This window comes from Neopelma chrysocephalum, unplaced genomic scaffold, assembly GCF_003984885.1.
Source record: "Neopelma chrysocephalum unplaced genomic scaffold, ASM398488v2 Primary Assembly neopelma1_24, whole genome shotgun sequence".
NCBI classification, from domain to species: domain Eukaryota; kingdom Metazoa; phylum Chordata; class Aves; order Passeriformes; family Pipridae; genus Neopelma; species Neopelma chrysocephalum.
The window spans coordinates 15,833,031-15,856,882 of NW_020897693.1; the positions used below are offsets into that span (position 1 = coordinate 15,833,031).

At 45.5% G+C, this 23,852-nt stretch overlaps 2 protein-coding genes across 4 annotated transcripts in view; both read left to right on the forward strand.

Annotated features, from left to right (window-relative positions):
* The first annotated feature begins 1,404 nt into the window (after positions 1 to 1,404).
* Positions 1,405 to 23,852, forward strand: part of PRDM11 (PR/SET domain 11) — a 32,011-nt gene continuing 9,563 nt past the window's right edge. Inside the window, exons 1-6 of one of the 3 annotated variants that reach the window (XM_027704562.1) lie at positions 1,405 to 1,520; positions 1,889 to 1,992; positions 2,886 to 3,148; positions 4,132 to 4,199; positions 19,324 to 19,511; positions 22,611 to 23,261. In XM_027704562.1, coding sequence (XP_027560363.1) covers positions 1,405 to 1,520; positions 1,889 to 1,992; positions 2,886 to 3,148; positions 4,132 to 4,199; positions 19,324 to 19,511; positions 22,611 to 23,261 — 1,390 coding nt within the window. Of the gene's footprint in view, positions 1,521 to 1,888; positions 1,993 to 2,885; positions 3,149 to 4,131; positions 4,200 to 4,753; positions 5,166 to 19,323; positions 19,512 to 21,697; positions 21,845 to 22,610; positions 23,262 to 23,852 lie in introns of those variants that run through there. The other 2 variants (XM_027704571.1, XM_027704577.1) reach the window with 2 other exon arrangements.
* Positions 10,058 to 15,522, forward strand: LOC113977994 (myb-related transcription factor, partner of profilin-like). The gene is made up of 2 exons (XM_027704588.1): positions 10,058 to 10,653; positions 12,301 to 15,522. Exons 1-2 carry the CDS (start codon positions 10,215 to 10,217, stop codon positions 12,882 to 12,884), a joined length of 1,023 nt encoding a protein of 340 aa, XP_027560389.1. The 5' UTR covers positions 10,058 to 10,214; the 3' UTR covers positions 12,885 to 15,522.

Consider the following 23,852-nt stretch of genomic DNA (forward strand, 5'->3'; position numbering starts at 1 on the left):
GCCCTGATAAATGTCTTTCAGAGTGCACATTGACATGTGAGAAGTGGGACTGGAAAAACTATTCATTTGTTCGCTGGCACAAAGAGAAGCCAGAAAGGTTGGGGATAGTCTTCTTGCTGTAAACAGAGCAGAAATGAAGATCAGACTTCCATGGTGTTCAGCCCCATACAAGCATGTGTGGAATAAAAAAATTCCTGTCTTTAGGGTTTTATGAGCTTAGAACTTGAATTTAGGAATGCCCTGAGCTTAGTCATGATGGGGATGGGCTCTTCCACCAGCTCCCCCGACAGAAGGAGTCTGATAAGCTGCTTAGGCCCTTCCATCGGCACTGTAGGTATGCAGCATAACAAAGCATGTCATCCAGCAGTGGACATGGAAAGGGCGATCCCAGGGGGCTTTGGGGGGAGCAGTGTGAAATCTGTCTGATGTGGTATGGTACTTGAGAGCAGCCAGTTCATGTGCTTTGGAGGAAGTCTTAAGATGAATGCAATGAAGTGACCAGCACTCAGCTTTATTGCTTTTCTCAAGCTGGGATGCTCTTAAGCTTAGTGGCCTTTCCAAAAATCTAAATTAAACCCATTCCGAATTATCATCACTTGACACATCTATATATTCTCTTCAGCACCACCCCATGATGGGATGAGGAGGGAAGTGTTATCATTTTGGAGCTTGCTGTCATTAGACATCATTAAGTGACTGTTGATTCTGTGATTTTGTGAAGTGGCTCCTGGCTCTTGTGTTGAGCAAAGGGAGAGGCATTTTCACTACAGCAGACTCACGTGCCAGAGGGGTGGCTCAGTTCTGGACCTTGCAAAGGACAGGAAGATTGAGAGCATAATTTGTGCAATCTTGGTGGACTCCTGAAGGGCACTGTAAGCACTTACCTGTTTGTTAGAGGTGTCCAGAGCACATGGAAAGCTCCATCTGCAGGGGTGTAGTACACTGCGCTCTGTTCTCGGACGGAAACTGGCATATGTTATGTCCGTAGACAGATCCTGGTTCAGTGCCACAGTCTGTATTCCTCTTTATTGTCATTCTGTCCCCAAAGACATGCTCTGAAGTAGTGGTGCTCCATGTTCCCATAACATATCACACCCATCAGTCTTAAATTCCATATGCAACATTTTTAATGGGCATTGTGAAGCATACTTCAGATTCTCCATGCCTCAGATTGCTCTGTGGTGTTTCATGCTCTTCATCTGACCTAGAGCTGAACTGCTTTTCCCTCCCCAGCCCTGGAAGGCTTTTCCACCTACGTGCACATGTAGGCTCTCCAGTGTGTGATGGCAGCTCTTGGTGCCAGGAGGGAGCCTGCTCTGCTGGCTGTATCCTGACCTGGGAGAGGAAGCTTGTGATTTCCTGATGCTCATACTTCTCCTCTCTTCCTTCATTCCCTTTCAGAACATGAGTGAGAACTTGAAGGACTGTTTGATCCAGACCCAGGCTTCCTTAGGTGAGATGGTGACGATAAAAACAGAGGCCTGCTCTCCATGCCGGGACCAGGAGTATGGACAGCCTTGGTACGTGGCTGAGCTTCAGACTGATGTACTCCTTCTCTCCACCTACCCCCCAACTGGTTTTGGGGAATATACTTGAAATTCTTGAAGTTATTAAAGCCCTCCCTTGTGAGGTCTGCCTTGGGATGTTTGACGAGGGTGGTCACCTAGTAGTGCACGTACTCTAGATGAAGCCACTACCTGCTGTAGGCTTTAACCTTAAGCCATCTCAGGTACCAGCTTTTGGCAGGTTGGATGGCAAGTTGAATTATTTCTCTGCTGCGGTTTTAGGACTAAAGGAGTTTGTCAGGCCCCATTGCCTCAGCTCCTCTCTGTGTGCAGTCCCAATATCTTGGTAGGTTAACATCTTCTTTCTGTTGTTCCCTCCTCAGCTCTGGAAGGCCTGACCCACAGTCCATAGAGATGGAGCCTAAGAAACTGAAAGGGAAACGGGATTTAATCATGACCAAGAGCTTTCAGCAAGTGGATTTCTGGTGTAAGTATATTGTGAGTGAGGGAAAAGCACCACTGCTGCTTGTATAGACTTTGGTCTGTCCCTGCTGGTACCCTACTGGTTTGGGGCAAGAAGCAGGGGAAAAAGAAGCCAGGGACAATTTTACATGCTCTCCTGCAAAGGCTGGCACATTTAAAAGAGAAGCTGTTGCACAAAATCGGCTTGTCCATGAAGGAGTTATGCAGAGGTGGGGAACTAGGTGGAAAGTAAGCTGGAAACATGAAAACACACGTTGGAAAATCCTGAGAGTCTGCAAAAACTGAAGACTTGAATTCACTAACTGCAAAGGGAGTATTGTGCAAATGACAACTCTTTCCCCTATAGTCTGGAAAAGAAAACTGCTGCTACTTATGCATACCTACAAAAAAGGCAGACCTGTATCCCTGTCTGGACACAGGGAGAGTGCCTGGCGATGCTGTCTCTCTCCCAAGCACAGAATGAAGGCTATAGGATGAGGAATGTTTGTTTTAGCTCCCTCTGGTGTGTGGGGAATCAAATCTTGGTTGGAGGACTTAGCTGCTAACCAGGGATGTGCGGGAGCCCCTAGCCTCTGTCTCTGCAGGCAGTGACGGGGCCTTTCCCTGTGCATGCAGCCATCAGTGGCGAATGTGTGTAGAGCATCAGGGTTTATGCAAGTGCATGTGTTGGTTAGGCAGGTGTGGGTTGGGGCAGAGCCCTTGCTGAGAGATGTGGAGAAACAAGGGAGCAGCCAGTGAAGTGACTGCATGTGTGGAGGCTGGATATTGGGGAGGGGGCCCAGCTCGGCAGGGAGAAGGACAGGGAGCTGGCCTGAGTGCTGTGCATCCTGTGCACTGCGTGAGCTGCACAGACATCAGGTGTGCCCAACCTAACCCTGGTTCCCTTTGCATCTGCAGTCTGCGAGTCCTGCCAGGAGTACTTCGTGGATGAGTGTCCAAACCATGGCCCCCCAGTGTTTGTGTCTGACACACCAGTGCCTGTTGGCATTCCTGACCGGGCAGCGCTGACCATCCCTCCTGGAATGGAGGTGGTTAAAGAGCCCAGTGGGGAGAACGATGTGCGCTGTATGAATGAGGTGATCCCCAAAGGTCACATCTTCGGGCCGTACGAGGGGCAGATCTCTAGCCAGGACAGGTCTGCAGGATTCTTCTCGTGGCTGGTGAGTGACAAATCTCCCCAACTAAGTGACACCTCAGCCATACAGCTCAGAGCTGGGGGAGTTATGGGCTTGTGGTGCCAAACCTTAGCCATCTTCCCCCTTCTCTGAAGGTCTTCTGCTGACCTACATGTGCACTACACAACCATCGACCTACCAGAAATATTAGCAACTTTAGGGTATAGATATGTGAAAGGAGACCAGGTGCCATGACACCTGAGTTCAGTTCACAGTTGTAGGAAGCAGAACTTGCTTCTGCTCTCTTTCTTGCCAAGAGCCATATTCTTCCATCCCCACTCTGTCTAGGTGTCCTCTAGTACCTTTCTCTGCTCTGGTCATCATTTTGATGATAGAGGAAGGATTCTATCTAGAGGTAGCAGAGCTCTCTCATGGGCCTGCAGCACTCCCTCCCAGGTTGCCTGAGCAGAGGAGATGGCCAAGAGGGGAGAAAAGAGATCCAGTCCATCAGGAACTGATCTACATGCAGACTCCAGCACCAAACCCTGTATTTTTTTCCCCTCATACAAGCCTTGGGTAGCATATGAGATAGACCTGTCACTGGATCAACAGATGTTAATTATTATGAGAAATGCAATGTGGGATTTGAGTTATAGGTGGGGAAAAAATTGAGAGCTGCTGATATTAAATGCTCCTCACACTTCTCCATTTGTAAAATAAATGTGTCTCAGCCCTGTCCTGAAAGGGAAGTTAATCTTTTATTTCTCTGGATTGTTAACAATTTTGTCAGCTGCATCCGTAGTTTTGTTACAGATATCTGTACATAAAAAAATGCCTCTTAGTTCAGAGTAGCCTCCACGCACACATTCAGGTCAGCAGCCTGTTAGTACCATGAGAGCTGAGATTGATGACATAGAGTTTCACATCTTGACTTAAGGCTGGAACTGAAGCAGCGATCTGCGATTCATATACATTCTTCTGCCTGGACCTGTTGGTTGACATGCTGCATCTGTTCTCTTGTTCCATAGATTGTTGATAAGAACAACCGCTACAAATCCATTGATGGGACAGATGAAACCAAAGCAAACTGGATGAGGTGAGTCCAGTTCTCTTCTGCCTTTCCTTTTGGGGCTCTGTCTTCAGGAGAGAGGCCATCAAACACTACTTGTTGTTTTGTGTGTCAGAAAAACAAACCAAAATATCACCACCCATTTTGTAAATGGTGTACTTGTGCTCTTTCAGTATTTATTTTAATGAGTATCCTTTGGTGTCAGATTCAATGAAAGGATCTAAAACAAGACATAGATGTGTGTATGCAGGGATAGCTGTTTTCTGGAATAAGGATAAATGATAAAGATGATCCTATTTATCCACTCTTAAAAGTGCTGACAGGTCTCATTCCATTTTTTTATTTTTTTTTTTTATGTTATGCTCAAATATTTGCAAAATGCTTTGCATTATCCCCAAGGTAACATTTGATTTGGTTTGGGTTTTTTTTGTCCCTTCCCATTTGAAAGAGACTGAAAGAGGTGCTTTTTTTGTTTTCTTTCTGGGCTTCACTTGAAACAGCTGTCTGTGGTGGCTGTCATTTGGCAGTGTCAGCTGTCCTGTGCGAGGAGAAAGGCAAAATGAGTGAGCTGCAGCAGCACTGAAGGCAGACCTGGATGTGTGGGCTTGCGCTCCCTCTGCCGGCCCCGCGCCTCAGCAGAGCAGGGTCTCAGTACTGAGCCAGGAGTGGGGCTGGCTCTGGTTTGGGAACTGCAGCAGGAAGGGAAAGTGTGTAACCATGACACAGTGTTTCAAGTATTGGCATATATCTGTAAAATGTAGGTCACTGAGGCCTAGTATGTGTGGTATGTTGCCAGAACAGGGCATTGCTCTATACTAAGGCCTGTCCAACATTCAGACCAATCCTGTTTTCAGGGGTGAATTTTGGAAGCAGTTATTGTCAAGAAGGCATTTCCTAGAGAGTAAAGCAGTGTGGAATTACCTGGTTTGTTGACCTGGCTGTCTAGGATTTTCAGCTGTCACTCACTGAGGGAATAAAGAGTGTAAAGTACAGGTAGATGCAAGATTGACCTGATTGGTCATATGTGGTTGCACTGCTTTTGCTCCATTTGAGTCTTTACATGGATAGCAGCTGTTCTGTAATTTGTGTTCTATAAGTTCAGCAAAGGATTTAATTTTTCTGCATGACAGTGAAGCTGGGGCAAAACAGTCTTGGAAAGCAAAAATTCTATGATGATCTCTTTTTTCTACTGCCATGAACATAAGCTTGATGTCTGGATTTAAATGGGCAGTACTTGTGGTCCTAGCACTGAAAAGCAGAATGTTCTTGCCTGAACTTGTACTTGCCATGATTCAGTCTCACGATGAGTGTGGTCTGTGCTGTTCTGTACAGCCTGGAAAGACAAGGAGGTTATGGCTTTGCAGAAGGGGTATGTTTGCAACTGTTCTGGAAACAGGTGTACCAAAGGACCTGTGCAGGTTATCCCAGTGTTACTGATCTTTCTGATTTTACTCTCGAAAATTGCTTCTAACAGTAGTATTATGTAGAGTCTCAGTGACAGTTCAAGTGCCAATAGAGGTCCTCAAAAAGCCTTGATTTGGTTTGTTAGCACTTTTCAAACTGAGATGTGCTTGGTATCCTATGCCAGAACAGCACCTGACACTGAGATTGCTCACAGAAACCATACTTTCAGGACGCTGTAGACAGCGCTCTTTTTGTTTTTCAGATGGTGCTCTTTGCTATCACTCACAGATGGAGTGCTTTGCAAAGTAGATCTACTCACCCTCTGAGTAGGTGGGTATGGCGTGGGGAGGGCAGCTTGTGCTGACTCCTCTCTCTTCTTGTAGATCTCTGCCTATTGTTTTTGTTGTTTGAGTACCACATCTGAGCCCATTTTCATTTTCCCACTGAGGACAATATGTATACTGCAGCACTTGCTGGTTTAATTTCAAGTGACTGTTTACCCAGGGCAGTGGATGACAGGGAGGAAGGAGTATGAAGCACAGCAGGTGGCATGACAATGGTAGAATCCTTGTGCCCTTTCTCTCATGGTTCAGTTAGCCAATGTGAACTCCTGATGCTGGGAGCATGTTCTCCTAAGCTGGCTGCTGGCGGAAGAGTAATGCACCCTTCATCTCTGTCCAGAGTAAAGTGCTCTTGTTTGCAATACTTTATAAAACTGCATGGCTTTGATTTGTGCAAGCATCTTCCTCTGTTTTTATTTTTCTGGGCACTGATAATCATGGATTGCAGCAAACCCCAAATGAAATTAATGCTTTCTTGGACACAACCTGTAAATTGCTGCTGATGGGAGTTCTTGGGGCTTCTGAAGGGTTGCAGAGAACCAGTCGTTTTCCTGATTGCTTCTGAGGAAATTCTGTTATTTAGTTGTTAGTGTCCTCTAGAAATAATGGATATGAACAAAAAATGAAAGTAATTCAGAAAGTCCAGGAAACATCGCTCTGTCTATGTGTCACTTGGCTCAGACTGAGATGCAGGATAGGAAGTACCAGAAAACTGATGGTGCCCAACTGAACTGTTGGAGTGCACTGCCTCATATTTGGGGTTTCCAGGCTAGTTTAGGCATTTATAGTCTGTATCCCTTCTTACATGTGAGTACCTGAGTTCTTAGGCTTTTGGCACAGTTCAGATTCATCCTTTCTCATATGAAAAGTCTGTGCAAGTCTTCCTCACTTCTTTTTCCTTTGTCTTCCTTTCTGCCATCTTTCCTCTCCAAGCATAGTAACAAAGAGGTCATGGGAAGCCAGACTGTTCTATAAATCTTCCTGTATCCTTATGGTGGAGATGTCTGTGATTTGATCTTCATACAATAATAGAGCTTGGAAGGGAGCTCTGGTCGAGTGCTCCAGCAGCCTGCTTAAAGCAGGACCAACTTAGATCAGTAGATCTTTTAAGTACTAAGCTGCTGTTTCAACTTTACAGGACCTTTTAAAAATAAACATTAAAAAAAAGTCAGGGTTACTGTGGCTGCCCATGTGTTCAGGGTGAGTAAAAGTCACCAGTTTATGAATGTCATTTTGTGGAACTTCATAAACTGATTTCTGTTACCTTGCAGCAAGTGGAGCAAATGTTCTTATCCATTACAAATTTATGCAGAGCAAAAGGATCCTAAAGTACAGTGATCCCTGTAAAAAACCCCAAACTACTGCAAAGCCCTGGGAAAAGTTACATATTTGTTTCTTAGAGGCCAAGAACAGTGGGGTTGGTTGATATCTTTGTGGGGTGATCATTAAGTGCCCACTCTTCACGTAGTTTACAATGTCATTTGTTTTTAAAGAAATAGCTGTACTGTTTTGCACTGCAGATTGTCCTGGGCTGAGGTGTGAATTCACAGCCTCACAGCTGGGACTCCTCTGGAGCTTGCTGAAACACCACATGGCAACCCAGAGAGGTGCTTGCAAATATTGGTGACTGTCTCTAGGAACATACTGTGTGCTAGAGGAAATGCACGAGGGGAAACAGATCTCTCTGCTAGTAATACTGTCTGCATTTTTATAAGGAGGAGGTAAATGTGCCTGCTAGGAACCTAACATTAGTTGAATTTGTGATTAAAACTGGCCAGAGTTCATTACTCTATCTGTGCAAGTTTGCTATTGGAATCCGTAAGTTATCTTAAATGCTGGAGCAAATGAATTGAAACTCTGAAATCTGAATATCCAGGCCTACCACAGGCTGTCCTAAATGCATTTGATTGGATACCCTGTCTGGGAAGAGCAAAAAAGCTCTAATTCCCAATCAGTGCAGTTTTGCTAGTGACAGCAGCCGTGAATTCAGCGAGAAGAGGGTGTGTCAGCTTTCCTGACCTTGCAGCTCTGGGGAGACTTCTGTTCTGCAAGCTCACTGCTACCCAGGAGCGCTTTGCAAAATATTGGTACTTTTCACCAGAGCAGCTTGTTTCCGCCACATGGAGGTTTGTTTCTGCCGCATGGAGGCACTGATGATACTGTGCAGTCCTGAGTACCTGCTGAGAATATACACGAACCCCAGTTTGTCTGAATGTGATAAAAATCATAGTGTGAATATTCCCTTGCTCAATGTTCCGAGTAGCCTTTTCCCTCTTTCCAGTGTTCAGCTGGGAGAACTCATTTTTCCTTTTAATTTGGTGAGGGTTTTTTGTTGGTTTTTTTTGAGGTCAGTGTAGCAAGTGCTTTGCTGGCTTTTCATCTTTCATTACCATCTTTTCTAAACGCTCCTTCTTCCCCTCTATAAATGAAACTCCACCAAAACAGTATCTCAAGCATGCATTTATGTCTGTTCCAAAGAAGTGCATCTGTGCACTTAGGTCCCAGCTCTCCCTGTATATGGCCTGGATTTGAGCAGCTTTTCCTACTGGTTTTCCAGCTTTAACCAAGCTTCTGACACTTGCCCCAATATAGGGCAGCAGCATCAGTGAGACTGATTAAACAACAGTGTTAACAGCACTAAGGAGAAAATAGAACAACAACTGACAAGGGTCAGTGCCTTTCTGTAGGTTTTTCTTACTCTGCAGCCCACAAGCACCTTTCAGAGGAGTGCATCCTAAACGACTTATCTTGCGCTGGTCCAAGGCAGTGCTGAGAGGCATCTATCTCTGAGGAGGCACCAGCAGGACCATCACAAATGTGTAACCTTCACTTATACCAATTTTTCAGAAAGTACCATGGGGTGGGTTTTCTGCCTGCACAGAGGGCAGTTGGCCAAGATGTTACGATTAAATGTATTTCTTCAAAAGAGGAGGGTCTGAGCTAGCCCAGCCAGAATTTATTCCCCTAACATTGCAATGATACTAACAATAGATCCCAAATTAAATGAAATCAAATGTTCTGTCTACTAGTAGTAGCATCTTTGGTTTCATTTAATTTGGGGCCATAAGCAGAAAGAAACTGAACACATTGAGAAACCAATAGGTTTTCCCGCCCATGGTGTCACTTCAGAGATACAGTTGATAGGTGTCATAACCATTAAGATATCTTACTTCTTGTATGTGGCCTCTGATCTCCTCTGTGCTGTGCTGCATACATATACACAGATGTCCATTGCCCAGGCTGCAAATTATTCCTCTGTCTGCAATTCCACCTTGTTTATGTGCAAAACTGTGTGTTCAGACAGTCTGTTTTTTCCTTCCCTATTAAACAGATCTGCTGCCTTCTTTTCTTTCCCCAATAAAAAAACATAGTTAGGACTAATGTTTTGTTTATTTTTAAAGTTTCCTTTGACTGTGGCTGGAAAAATTAACACACACTCCCTTTGGACAAAACTGCTTTTTCTCAGGATGGCTGCCTCTTCTTCTCAATGGGCTGAGGCTATGAGTTGTTTGTTTGAAGCACCAGAAACAGGGTGCAGGCTCCTGTCAGTGGCAGTGATGGAAAACCTAGCCAGGAAAAATAAGTGGGTGGCCTCATTCCTTTTGAGAACAATGGGAAACAGCATCCATTTCTGGGTGAAGCAAGAGCTTGCTGTGAAGCAGACAAATGCTGGATGTGCAGTACCATGATGCTGAAAAAAAGACCTTTCCTCAGGGAAAGTGAGTTGCAGAAATTGCCTGAGTCTAGTCAAAATTGCTCTACTCTAAAAAAAATCTGATTGATACAGCCTCTGCATGACATCCTGCAAGTTGTAACAGAAAGGATGGTGTAAACAACATTCCACTGCATGTTGTGCCAGGCAGAACAATACGATATATTTCAGGCCTCTAAATTTCCTCAAAATTTTGAGCAGTATCACCTTATAAGCTAATTCACTTTGTGAGTGATTGTGAGTTTACACACTTTTTTCTGTGTACGAACTGTGGCAAGTGATACAAGACTGAACTGAAATTCTCATATGTAAGTCAGGGCATCAGACGAAGTGTAAAATTTCATTTTACCTGTAAAGCTGAGAAGGCTCCTTCACACTGGTGTTGCTTGGTGTTTTTTTTCTTAAGCTTGAAAATTGCCTCTTAAAAACAAAACGACTGCCTTTTCCTGGTGCAATTGAGGAAAACTGAGAGGTTGTTGCGGGTGGGGGGAGCTGGATCCCACCGAACTCCTCTGCCCCAGTGCTGCACTGGCCAAGTGGTTGGATGCAGGGGGCTGCTTTGCGCTGATTTCCTTTTACCCAATTATGCTTTGTGGGATGTTCAACCCAAGGAACATGGCTGAACGAAAGAGGAAGCCCAAGTTTTCCAAGGAAGAACTGGACATTCTGGTCACTGAGGTGACCCGAAATGAAGCCATGCTGTTTGGGAGGGAGACAATGCGTCTATCCCATGCCGACAGGGAAAAGATCTGGGAAGCCATAGCCAGGCAGATCACATCAGTCAGCCAGGTCCCCCGGTCTGTAAAAGACATTAAACACAGATGGGACGATATGAAGAGAAGGACCAAGGACAAACTGGCATTCATGCAGAGGTCCCTCTCCAGCCCTGGCAGCATGGGGCGGCCCTCGGCCATCATCCTGACCACCCATGAGAGAGCCATCGAGTCGACACTGCATTCATCCCACCAGATGCACAGCTTCCAGAGAGTGGATCTGGACGTGGTTGACAGCCTGTCAACAAGCTGTAAGTATCATTGCCTTAACACCTCTTTGTCTTATGCTTGGATACCTCGGTTTGACACCATAAGAGCGTTGTGTGTTGTGTGAGATGCTGGGTTGCCTGTCAAGACAGGTCTTACTGCTGTGGTTGGTTTCAAGACAACCTGCTCTGGTGGTTGTGGGGTGTTGAGGTGGATTGTTTCCAAGTTAAGATCATCTTCTTTATCTGTTTATCTAGTTCTTTTTTATACTGTCTTCTAAGGGTAGATGATGGATTATAAGTCTGATCTAATCCTACAAGTGAGGGAGCATCTGTAGTTGAAGCGCAACTACCTCCAGTCTGTGGGGAAAATGCTTGTAATGGATTAGGAGATCTTCACTGTGATAAAACAACAATGTTATCAAGCTGGGGATCATCTGCCAGTCACTAATGGATCACTTCCAAAAGGGCTGTTGGGGATCTCAGTGATCACTGGTGTTCGTTGCTCTGAGGCTGGGCCACTTATGATTTCTCAGTAGTGGTCTGAAGGATCAGCATAAATGCTGTGAAAAAGATAGATGATAACGACTGCTTCTTCATTGGTTTTAAGGGAACTGCTGGCCCTGCTTTTGAAGTTATCTTCTTCCACCACAATTCTCAGACACCTTCCAGCGCTAAACCACAAGCTGCTTTTGCAAGTTCTTTCCATAGCTGTGTACACACAGGTTTTCTTCATGGAGGTGCAGCTTCTTGGTCTGTGAGCTTTTAGGGATACAAAGGAGAGAAAGGGGATAACTTCTTGGGAAGTGAGTCAACTAACACCTCATGAGCGGCACTGTCCACATTAGATCTGATCTCAAATTTGTAGCAGTGTTGTTAGTGGGGAAAGCAAGGACAAAAATCTTCAATAACTTAAAAAGTGGGAATTGGTCATTCTTTGCATCTGTCTTGGAAGCCAGTGGCACTATTTTAGAGGTAAAAGGAAAACAGCTTATGCAAGGAGATAGTGGGCAGTTGCAACAAGTGAAGTCTTGTCTCTTCTTACTCTTGATATGCCTGTACCTGTAAACTGGCACATCAATATATATTTATCAGACTAATGAGAACTTTCCCCTGGTGTTTTGCTTTGGTTTTGATTTTGCATCAAGTATACTTGCCTGATTAACATAGGGTGCTGTTGCTGCTACGCCTGACTGCCTGATTGTCTTAGTGATATCAAGCTACATAGTGGCTTTGCAGTACACACTTTGTGAGCAGCAGATGGTACATCTATGCTTCTCTCAGTGCAGGGATTTTAAGAAATGACACAGGAGCAGAATTTTTGCATGAGGGGTCTGTGTCCCTCCAAAATATTGGAGTGTGGTAGCTACTTATGGTTTTGGGGAAAGGGAGTCATTGCTACTGTCTGAAATGGATTTATATTCTACTAACGAATGATGCTGTGTACAGGATACCATAATAGCTTGGATTCATCCACTCTTCCAGCTTCTTATGGCTAAGCTTGTCACCCAGATGCTAACGTTGCAGCACTTGCATGTTGAGTTATGCATTAGAAACTACAGGCTTGTCTGAAATGGCAGACTGAGGGGAGGGGAAAACCCTTTTTTACATGTTCTTTGAGATACCCTGAAAGAGAAGCCAGAGTTGTGAGGGATTTCACACTAATAATTCATGCTTCCTCTTCTATTTAAGCTGGTGAAGATGAAGAGATGCCAGGCACTTCTCAGGAACACCACTTCGCTTTGCTGCAGAGGGCTGGTGCAGGAGTCAATCATCTCTCTGGGCCCTCCTTCCTCCGCACTTCTTCCTCATCAGAGCACTCGGAAGCTAGCAGCCAAAGGCAGGAACTGCGCTGTCCATCCCCACGCACCACCTCGTCCTGCAGACCCCCGCACCCCCGCACAAGGAACCCACCCCTCTCCAGCTTCGATCGCCAGCTTCTCCATTCCCATGCTCAGCAAACAGACATGTTCGGGCAGTTCTGCCAGGAGCTGGTGGCCATTCATAGGGACATGGCAGACAGCATGCATGCCGTCAGTCAGAGGATGGCTGACCTCACCAGCCAGGTTGGCCAGATGTGCCAAACGTTAACAGAAATACGTAATGGGGTCCAGGCTCTCCGTAGGACACAAGATCCTAGTGTCATGCAAGGGTCTTGTCAACAAGATGCTTGCCCTAAACAGCCCCCAGAACCTAGTGCAGCATCTAACCAAAACCCTCTAAAACAGACGACTCCTGCACGGACTACCAGGTCACAAAAGAGAAAACGTTTTTAGTCTGTGTCATATAAAGTAAAGAAGGGTGCCCCTTCCTGAGCTGCTGCATGCTCACATGGCTTCTCTATGTGTATCAGTACTCTGTGGGGAAGGTAAACAGCTGACCCAACCCGTCCACCCCCCTGCTAGCTAACAGAGCTGTATGAATTATGGCAGCTAAATAATAGGACTTTCCCTCTGCAATGGCAAAGAGGAATCTCAAATATTATAGAACTTGGAATGTAGGACATCTTTCTATTCATAGAGACTAGGAGTTTTCACTGACTTCCCCATGCTTTAAAGGCTCTATAAACTAAGAGATGCAATAGGAATCATTATCTGGATCTCTTCCCATACCTGTGAAATGTTATTTATAGCGACAACATGCTAGAGAGCTCCCTTTGCAATTGACTAAAAAATTTACCCTACTGCTGCCTTCCCATCATTTTCCCGAAAATTAGTATAGGCAATATGTGCAGAAATACAGCCCTATGACTCTAAAGACTCTTACTACTCATTCTTTTATTGTGCGTTCAGCAATAGTGAGCAATCCACGGTTTATTCTGACTTATACACAGTTTTGGGAAGAGGGGTATAAAAGAGCTTTTGCAGAGAAGTGAAGAAATCTTGATGTTGAGGACAGGTCTGAGCACGGTGGTTTTAGACTTCTGAGAAGGGCTGTGATGGCATGGGCTTGGATCCTGCAGTAGCACATGCACTTATATTAAAGAATTTAAATTTTGTTTGCTCCGGTCTGAAACCCCTACCTACCCTTCACAATTGCAGTTAAAATACAATTATTTCATAATATGACAACATTTAAAGAGAATTGTATCATATTATTTTCTTGCATGTTGTAATCTTCAGTTTTGAATCACCTCACCTTCTTCAGAACATGAAAGACTGCACAGAAACAACAAAAGTTATAGGGCCTGCTTCTGACCTTAAGAACAGTTTGGTTTTGTTTCACTGTAATTTTGTCAGCTTCAGTACAGTTACTCTGCACTTAGTGTTATTTAGGGTGGGATCTGTTCTGTGTTCTATTGTGAAGAGTTTACAGTCTAAATTCACAGCTACATAGATTAAGATCTTAGATGTGTTGGTTTTGTACTGCTGTCTTTCCCCATAGAGATGCAAGAAAGAACTGTGTTACAACACTTGAATTGTTTAGTGCTGTGTGAGGTTCCCATGTACAACCCTGATTCTGGAACTAGGCTTTAATAGTGTCACCTCAGGTGGTGATAATGTATGTGGTAGCTCTTTTATAACATGTCTGTTTTCTCCTTGATTTGCACATCTGCATCTACCATGCTGCCCCCATTTCTGGAAAAATCTGGATCATTTTCATGATCAGCAGGGAAAAGGGCCGAGGTGTTAACCACACACAGCACACCACTGCTCTTCAGGCTGTCCTGTTGTTTTTGGAGGCAGGTTGCAGGAAGCTATTCCAGTTAATATGGATGAGCATCATCATGCCATGTCTGGGCTACAAACTTGGCTAAAAATTTACAGAAACTTCAGTGGGAATTGAACATAGGCAGCATGGTAAAGCAGAAGAATGGCTTGTTTTGTGTGATCTTCAGGGATCTTCTCTAATCTTTCTGACCTGTCCTTTGAAAGTGTAGTGCACTAGCTTCTCTTCTGGAAAGTTCATTGTATATCTGTTGTGTCAGGCATACTTGACCTGCTTTTCCTTTTTTTTTTTTCCTAGATGTTCTGTAATTTTAATTCAAGTAATTTATTTTTAGTGGTGCAGTAAAAGGCCCTTGCTCAAGGAAGCAGTGGTCTGGCTAGGAGAAAAGCCTCCTTTCTGGGGAATCACTCGACTGTTTTCATGCAGAGCTCATTCCTTGTAGTGCTGGTGCCAGACCGGGGCAGAACTTGCTCACCTTCCTCTGAGAATGTCTTTTTACTTCTGTTGTAACATTTGTATTCTACAAAAGTCACAGTCTCTCTTCAGATGAGAGATTGGGAAATCTGGCAGAAGTGGATCTAATTTATGAATCAGAGAGAACTGAAAAAAGGTGATATGCTTTAAAGGCTTTCTGGGTCAATGTAATGCTGCTACTATGTATTAAAAGTGGTATTTTATATTTTTATAATATTTGGTCTCTGCTGATGTTCTCCCATGGGTATACTGATAAGATTAGATCCTCTCATGTTGTCCAGGGGGATCTCTTCTGGGAACCCTTGGATCTGCAGAGAAGGAGACTCCTGCAGGTGCTGGGCACTGGAGGGAGTTAGCATCATTGCTGCCATCCAGTTGCCCACACAGATTGTGTTAAGAGAGAGAATCCTGGTGAAGGATGCACAGCTCTCAATACAAACCCCCAAAGGCTGAGTACTGGTCAGGAGAAAGGACCTTTTACTATAGAGTGCATGATATCTCCCGCAGTTTCCTCTGTGGACTATTACAGATTGGTCCAGATCAGGGGACGTATCTCCTGCCCTGTGTAGACCCCTCGGTGGAGTGGCTTTTCTGTACTGGCTCACAAAGGATACTTCCTCCTGCACCCATCATGCTAACTGGCTGTTGAAGTAAGTGCCTGTGTCAAAACAAACTGCTGTGCTCAACCTCAGTATCTCCATGTCTTGTACATGCTGAAAAAATTCTCTTTTTAAAAGTATTTTTGTTAAGAATGCAATAAATATATAACACTTTTAACATGGCTGCTGTTGAGTCATTTGTTTCTCTCATACAATTTTTGCCTGAGCTGGTAACAAGCCTGTCACGGATGTGGGTCTCCTGGAGACACTCAGCATCAGAGTGTTGAGGCAGGGTCTGTGGGTATGGCATCCCAGGGCACCAGCCTGGCCTGGTGGCAGCTCTCTTGCACGGGACCTCCTGCCCTGGCTCTGTGCCCGATGTTGATTTTGGAAAGGCCAGTGGCCTGTTCCCTGTGGTGCTCTACCCTGCCTGGCAGGGTGAAATCAGAGCACCCCTAGGGCCAGGTGGAAGGTAAGCAATGGAGTGGGTAGGAGGGAGGCATGAGGCAAGGCCAGGGGGATAGCAGAGGGGAGAAAGATAAAAGCCTGAGCCTTCCTCCAGCTGAAAATGTCCCCTTCCTCTTTGCTATCTCTTCTGGAGGGTCTGTTCTCCTCCTGGGAGGAATGGTCCCAGCTACCAAAAAATACCTTGACATTTTTCTGGGCATGCTCACTTGGCCATCCCAAAATGTGGCAATTTGGTGTCCTGAGTGGGCTGTGGCTTAGAAAAAAGGGCGATATGAGAAAGGTGGTCCTGCAGAGCAAGGAGCTGTGCCTCCAGCAGTGATGGGGTTGATTGAAGCCCCAGTAGCTACAGCTGGATCATAACTGGTCTCCATTGGTACAATGGCTGGTCCTGAGTAGCCTGGGCAGGATCTGTGGCGTTCTTGAGCCTGACCTGTCCCAAGGACTGGGCAGGACATGAAATTACCTATTTGTGGCTGGTAGCAATGCACCTTTGTAGGACCAGGTGCAGCTGAGGGTGGCTGGATCTGTCCTGGGAGCAGTATGACCCCACTCCTCTGAGGATCATGGTCCCTTGGGAAAGCTGCTATGCAAGCAGGGCTGTGCCCATCTGTGTGCATTGCTTGGGTCAGCCTAACCATGCCTGTTCTGGGCATCCAAACCAAGGTAGCCTCCTTGCCTCAATCCAGATTGAGTATTTGGCATTGGGAGGGGAACTGGGTACTTTCCAGCCTTCACAGGAAGGGTAGGTTGTTCAGGATGTGAGCACTTTGGCTTGGGGACATCAGAGAAGGCAGATCCTGCAATCTCTCCTCAGCCGGCAGTTTGTGTCCCCTGTTCACCAAGCAGGCTGCCCTTTTGTGGAATGACTTTCTCCATCCTTGGAAAGCACCTGTGGTGTGCAGCGGCACTAGGTGTCTTAGACCAATATGAGGTTTATGCAGTCCTTTGTAACCTGGGTCTTGAGCTTCTGGGGACACTGGAGCCTGGGGCTGGGCAGCACTGGTTTGTTTGTGTGGATGATCTCATCCCATTTACCTTACCCCAGGGAAGTATCACAGGTGGAAAGCTTCCTCTCCGGAAGGATAAACCACTTACTAGCTGGGAGCAGCTGTGGAGAAACATGTTTGTGACTGGATTATTCCACAATTCTCTGTTCAGGGGTCTTGGTGAAATTGGCAGGGCTGGTGGCTGCAGGAGGCTGGATGGGAGTGAGCGGCCAGGCAGCATGCTGCAGGGTTGCAGCAGTTCTGCAGCTTGTACCCTCCAGCCTGCACTCTCCTCCCAGCTCCCCACTGCTCCAGGAAGTGGCCAGAGCTACCGGACACAGGCAGCAGAGCTGAAGGATGCTCTCAGGCAGAAACTTGGAGGGCTGTAGAGGCAGAAGGAGAGCGATGAATAGGAAAAGCATGCTCATGCTTAACAAAATACTTAATAATAAAAGTGAGCCCTGGTGGGAATAGTTAACCAGACTCTCCCCTTCCTGTTCAAAGTTGTATTTTAGGGAATTTTCTAAATCTCACTGTCAAATGCAGTTTTCTGTGACTGCACCGGACCATCCTGGCACTGCTCAGTGAATTCCTCAGTGCCACTGGCTGTGGGGGTGTGAGTCCTGTATGTTGTGTTAAGGATCTCTGAGTGACTTCTGGTTGGTAAATCTTTGCAGGTAGCCAGGCTCCTTTGCAGGGGCACCCTGATCTTGTCACTGTACTGTTGCGGATAGTGGGATGCTAGGAAGTGTCCTGACATTTTGCTTGGACTGGGGAGAGCATCCTCTAGGATCTCCTGCACTGCAGGGCATCAGACTGACCACAGTACACTGGTATATTTCAAGGGCTGTGTATCTCATGGCTATCTGAATGCCTGATCCATCTTTTGTTAAGTGATCACTAACACCCAGAAGCAACAGCCTGGCAGCTGTGTGCCGTTGCAGGGCCTCCTTCCCACTGTGCTGGTCCAAGTCTTTCTTCCTTTTCAAATACACAAACTGGTAGTTTAAAAGTTCTTTTATTTTGTGACCAAAAGTAAAAGAAGGGTTAATAAAAGCCAATTTTGGCAGTGCCAGAGTCTACTGTTTAAAAAATTGCTGAAAATGGTGGAGAATCCTGGGTAACACACATTAGGAAAAATACAACTGCTTGCAGGCACATGCACAGTTGCTTAACATTAAAACCAGAATTACTGGAGTCTCGGGCAGTCTGAGACAATACAGACTTGTTTTATGTGTTTTGTGTGAAGTTTCACCAAGTTTGTGACCTTATGTATGTGGGTTAGTGTGATCACGTGCAGGTGGGCTTGTGTCTTAATTTGTGCATTCACATGGCTGGAGAAGGGAAGAATATGCAAGGAAACTTTGGCAGATTTCATAAGCCAAAGAAATACCTGTCTATATAAGGGAACTTGAGCAAGGACTAGTAGCAGCAGATGTCAGAGGAGCCATATGCCACTTCCCTTCATTAATATTGCTGCATCACAAAGCACTGAATAACAGAGGCGAATGGCATAAGAAAAGAATAAGCTTTATCTGTGAACTGTTCGGGTGTGCTTTGGGGTCTGTACATGCCATGATGGGTCCTCCTCATAGTCTTGGGTGGGTGTTGCAAGCTCATGCTGGTGGCAGCTAAAGCCAGTATTACCAAGCCTTTTTCATGTCCTCTAGTAGGAACATGAGTAGTGTGAGAGCAAATATTATGACCCTAGTGATAGATCTCTGTCTTAGCAGGTTGCTTGGAGTGGGAATAAATACATTTTGCTGAGCTGAAAATTAGCTGTTTTAAATCAGGAAAATAAATCCCATGCCCAGAAAGTGATCTTTCTGTCAGCATTGCCAGGAGATCCCCACAATGTGGTGCTGGGGTTCCCACTTGCAGAGCTGTTTGTATTTTTATGTCACACCCTGCTGACCTCTCAACTGCAAAACCTTCCAGTACTGGAACATCCTTGGACTACCAGCACATGCCCCCATGCACATTAGGTATCCATGTTTCTGTCCTTAGAATCTCAATTCTTCTTGTCTGAGAGGAGAGAAGCAAGGAAATCTGTTATCTACTAAAAGGGAGGGCAGTGTATTGGGGAAGTAGATAGGCAGAGGAACCCTGCCATATTCCAGATGTTCCTGAGAACAAGGAAGGAAGCCCTGGGATGTGAAGTGATGGTGGGGAGTCACAAAGTCCTTGTTTCCATCACTAGACAAAGATATTTCTGCCCAGGAGAGTCTGTGTCACCCTTACGGGCAGATACCCCTTCAGGCTGGATATGCATTGTTGTCGTCCCTTCCCCAGCAAGAAATTGACCCACTGGCTTAGTGCTCTCTGGATGTCCATGCTCATTGTTCTGTATCTCTGGAAATTTGCACACCATTGCTTATAATTCCATGCTTTCCAGTCTGGCTGTGTTGATGGCTCTCTCTGAAGGTCATTCTGGCTTCTTCATAGTTGTCATTCTGATACGAGGTGGGGCACAGGAGAGAAGTTTGTGCTTCACACCTGCCTTGTCACCTTGCCCTCAGGTACGTCATCATCTCTCGGGAGGAGAGGGAGCAGAACCTGATGGCCTTTCAACACAGCGAGAGGATTTACTTCCGTGCCTGCCGTGACATCCACCCTGGGGAGAAGCTGCGGGTGTGGTACAGTGAGGATTACATGAAGCGGTTGCATAGTATGTCCCAGGAGACTATCAACAGAAATTTCACAAGTGGTGAGTCCCTTCCATTTCCATCATCTCTCCTGATCCCCTTGGGCTGCCCCACTTGTTGGGCCAAGTGTGGTGGGTGAAGTAGGTGATGCACATGCTGTGTGATGAGAGATGCATTTCTAGAAGCAGAGCATCTCTGGGTGAGAGCCCCCAGCTCTGCCTGGCATGGATGGATGGGTGTACAAGAAGAATAAGATAACCATTGTCATGGAGATCATGAAAGAAAGATTTATGCTGTGGTGTGTCATGTCATGTGTTGTGTTGTGTCATGTCATGTGTGTGCTACAAAGGCCTAATGCAACACCCAGGGATCACAGAGCACCCCTGTCACAAGACTTTCTGGCCTGAAGATTGCCAAGCTGGTGATCCTACAGACAGCATTAGGTTTTTCCTCTGAACATGCTGCTCCCTCTGGCTCCTATGAGCAGGCTGTTTGAGGGAGCTCAAGTTGGTTTCATGGGCCTATGAAAGATATTTCCTTGGTGTGTTTGTATGTCCATTTTCCTCGTTTAATTTATCTCCTCTTTCTTCAGAAAGATAATTTGGGATCAGCGCGACATCAGCTAGAGACTCCTTAGTCTCACAACCTTAGAGTGTATGTACAACATAGAGGAGGCTTTGTAATTATCAGACTGATTCTTCCTTGGATAGAAACTGTTATCTTATCTAAAGAGTAGCAGTGTTGGAACAAACCCAGCAGTCCTTTGGGCCAGCATATTGTCAGCAGTACAGGAAGCCTTAGAGGAAATCAGAAATTCTTAATGCATCTGTTCATCTATACAATGCTGATACCTGAAGTTAATTAGGAGCATTTCTTTCTAGGCTAGATGCAGAATGGCAGGGCCTCAGAGGGGCAGCCACACTAAATATAACTTTGTAGTTAAGATTCCCATGTATATTATTACACAGCTGCTGTCACTGCCTTGACTTGGTAAAAGGTGTCTCCTCTTCAGTCATGGGATGGACAAGATGTCCTGAAAAAGCTGGTTATCTCTATCACCTTAGGGTTATTATGCACTTGCAGTGTTACATCTTGGTGGCTGTACTTGGGCAATTCCCACTTCTGAATGAACATCGTTATGAATTTGCTTTTTTATATTAATGAACATCGCTGAGTGATTAGGTACAGCTTCAGTGATTTTGCTGCAATAACATGCACACATTAGTCATCCAAATGGCTTAGTACTTTCTGAAAGTACAGCAAGACAGTCTGTGCCCTTGGACCAGCTGCTGTAGAGGGGCACCAAGGCTATGAGCTATTGCCCTACCATACAGACATGCCTTTAGTCATGGTTTGTCATGGTGTGGCGGTTTGTGTGAGCTGAAATGGTAACTCACAGCCTGCTCTGTGCTACAAGTGCAGTGAGGATCTGCCTCTGGACTCGTCAGGACCTGCCATAGCCTAACATGTGCTCAGGTAGAAATCCATGCGGCTGTGGAGACCATTCCAGAAATGTCTTGTTGACCTCATCCTGCTACAAGTTGAGCTCAGCCTGTGTTGACAGGGGCGCAGAGATGTTGTTAAAATGGGGCATCACTTGGGCCATTTCTAGACTTGCGAGACGTCAAAGCCTCAGCTGGGAGGGCACTGGGAGGTGGTCAGGAAGCAGCACAAAAATTTGTTGAGTCACTTTCTGTTTAAAAGATTTCAAATCCCCTGCAGATGAGCCTGTCAAATGAAGTGAAGTGGCACACTTTATTCACTCACAGAAAAATGACATGGTTCCTGGGTTTTGTTTCTGTAGATAGTCTCTGACCCGCCTCATCATTAGAGCTGAGACCAGTGTTATGAGGGATTGTCTTGTGATTTTTAGCTTTTCCATAGGGCTGAAGCACTCGGCTAACTGGGGGAAAAAATCACCAAGAAAGAAGAATTTGTTCTCTAAATCCCTACCTCTGAAAATAGTTGTTATAGTCTGTAACAGGGGAAATACTAAGACAGACACTCAAAGCTTTGTCCATAGAAATTCTCATCAATGTGTTGAAAATGAGATCTGTTGTTATGGATTCACTAAAGAGTGGCTGGGACTCCCAGCCAGCATCCAAACTCAGTGCAAAATCCCATCCATTCAGGACGTCCCTTTGTACAGTGCCTTACTCTAACTGTTTCAAGTCTTGCATCTTTTCTGCATTCTTAGCATTGCTCTCCTTAGAGAGGGAATGGTAGCTTTTGCTCCATAACTCTTATGAAAGCATGAATACACTTTAAAAGCAAACAAAACCAAAAATCAGCATAAAGCAGCGTCTTGTTTGGGAAGCCTTCAATGCTTGAAGTTATTTACAAGATAGAAGAATGATGGAAATTGAGCCAAACCTATCGACTTTTGAATTTTCAGGTAAGGAAATCTGGCTATTCCCTTTATTTTAAGCAATTAATAATTTGTATGAGGTTGCTTTTATTTTTTTTTCCTATTACTGAATGGCCATACTCTCAGACTCCACTGGGACAAGCTACATGTCCTATCCTTGGCGGGCATTCACCCGTTGTAGCTCTGTTGACAATGAGTACCTTAGGTTTTAAGAGTGCAAGTTATTTTTACTCCTTTACATTTGCATTTCTGGAGCAGCCTCCAAACTGAATGAGAGTAAAGGGGCTTGCAGACTTTGTGCCATGGCGTGCACAGACGCTGGGGTTGTCATGAAATGGTGTAAATCTCTCACTGCACTGCTGTACACTTGATACCTTTTACCAAGTCAAAACAGGCACAGGACTTCCAGCCAGCCAAAATGGCGCTTAGGCTCTGGGTATTAGGTTCCACTATGATCAGTCATTCACCTCATAGTCCTCTTCCAGCACAGGTTGGTTACACCTTTAGGTTAAACAAGCTGCCTGTAGCTTCTCTTCTCTTTAAAGTGTGTGGGTTCTACTCTGCTGCGGCTACCCAGGACTGTCTCTGTTTTTGCAGACATGGCCATTAGCAGGGCTTCTCCTCTTGCAAGCCTCAGTTTCCACTGAGTTGTGTTGGTTCCCTGGCTTGTAACACAACATGCAGACCTGCAGAGATCCAGTCTGCCTTTTTGTTCTTTTTTTGTTTGAGTTTTAGATTGAGGGATGTTACTCGGTTCCCAGTGATAATCCCCACACCCCATTTTCCTTTCTAGGAGACAAAAAGTTGCAGAGTGGAAAGTCAGAAAAGAACATAGAAAATCAAGAGGATGCAAGGGGGCCACTCCACTTCACCACCTTAAAGCAAGGGAAGAGCCCCTACAAGCGCAGCTGTGACGAGGGGGAGTCCCACTCCCATACAAAGAAAAAAAAGATTGACCTCATCTTCAAAGACGTCCTGGAGGCTTCTTTGGAGTCTGCCAAGTTTGATGAGAACCAGTTAGCAACAAGTACACCACTTGCCATCAGAAAAGCATCTAAATACCAGGCTGAAGACATCTTTGAGCAGTGTGGCAGTGCCATGCAGCACAGCTCCCTGAGCCTCAGCAGAAACCAGAGCGAAGGGGAATGGAAGGCCCCCCATAGTTCCTCTTTCATCTCAGCCAAGGAGGTGGGCATCCTTGAAGATGAGGAAGAAGAGCCCCTGTCACTCAAAGCAGATAGCCCAACTGAGTTGTCACTGGCCTCTGCACAAGGCAACTCCCATGAAATCCCCACCACATCCTTCTGCCCCAACTGCATCCGGTTGAAGAGGAAAATCCGGGAGCTACAGGCTGAGTTAGACATGCTGAGATCTGGGAAGTTACCTGAGCCACCCGTGTTACCACCCCAGGTACCCGAGCTCCAAGAGTTCTCAGACCCCACAGGTAAGCCCTGCCGAGTTAGAGCATTCTCCAAACCCTGCCTAAGGAGAGTAGTGAGATGCCTGTGTGCTGTGTACCCATCTAAAGCATTTTGCTCTGAGTATTTAGGTGAACCTGTGGTTCCATGGAAGGTTCGTTGTCAGGTTTTGTGACTGGGTGGGCCAGGAGCTGACACTGTGGGTGCAGTGGAAAACACTGTCTGGGAAAGACTCTGTATGACAACTTGCTCTATTTGTTGCCATTGTAATTGATAATACACTGTCAATAAAAAAGACATTCCATTGCAGACAGTTTGTTTGCTGTATTTTTGATGCATTCTCTTTCAGCGGAAGCCCCTCCACAATACCTCACATGCTACCAAGAAAATCTGAATGACTCTGTGGTAACACTGAAATGTGCTCTCTTTGTGTATGAAATGATGTCCTGCTGTGTCCCTTGTTGGAAAACCCTCTCTGTTTCCTCCACTGCCTTAACACAACCATGTGTCCCTTTCTGAAGATACATTTCCTTTCCTCCAGGAACATGCTGTCAAGCAGCCAGGAGTCTTCAGTAAAGGGAACATTTGGGTCAAACAATGTATTGTTCAAGTGGCCA

What these genes read in the sequence shown, in the direction of transcription:
- LOC113977994 (XM_027704588.1), top strand. Translation starts at nt 10,215, where the DNA reads ATGCTTTGTGGGATGTTCAACCCAAGGAACATGGCTGAACGAAAGAGG. An exon ending in TGACAGCCTGTCAACAAGCT is followed by an intron (nt 10,654 to 12,300) that starts GTAAGTATCATT and finishes CTTCTATTTAAG; the next exon opens with CTGGTGAAGATGAAGAGATG.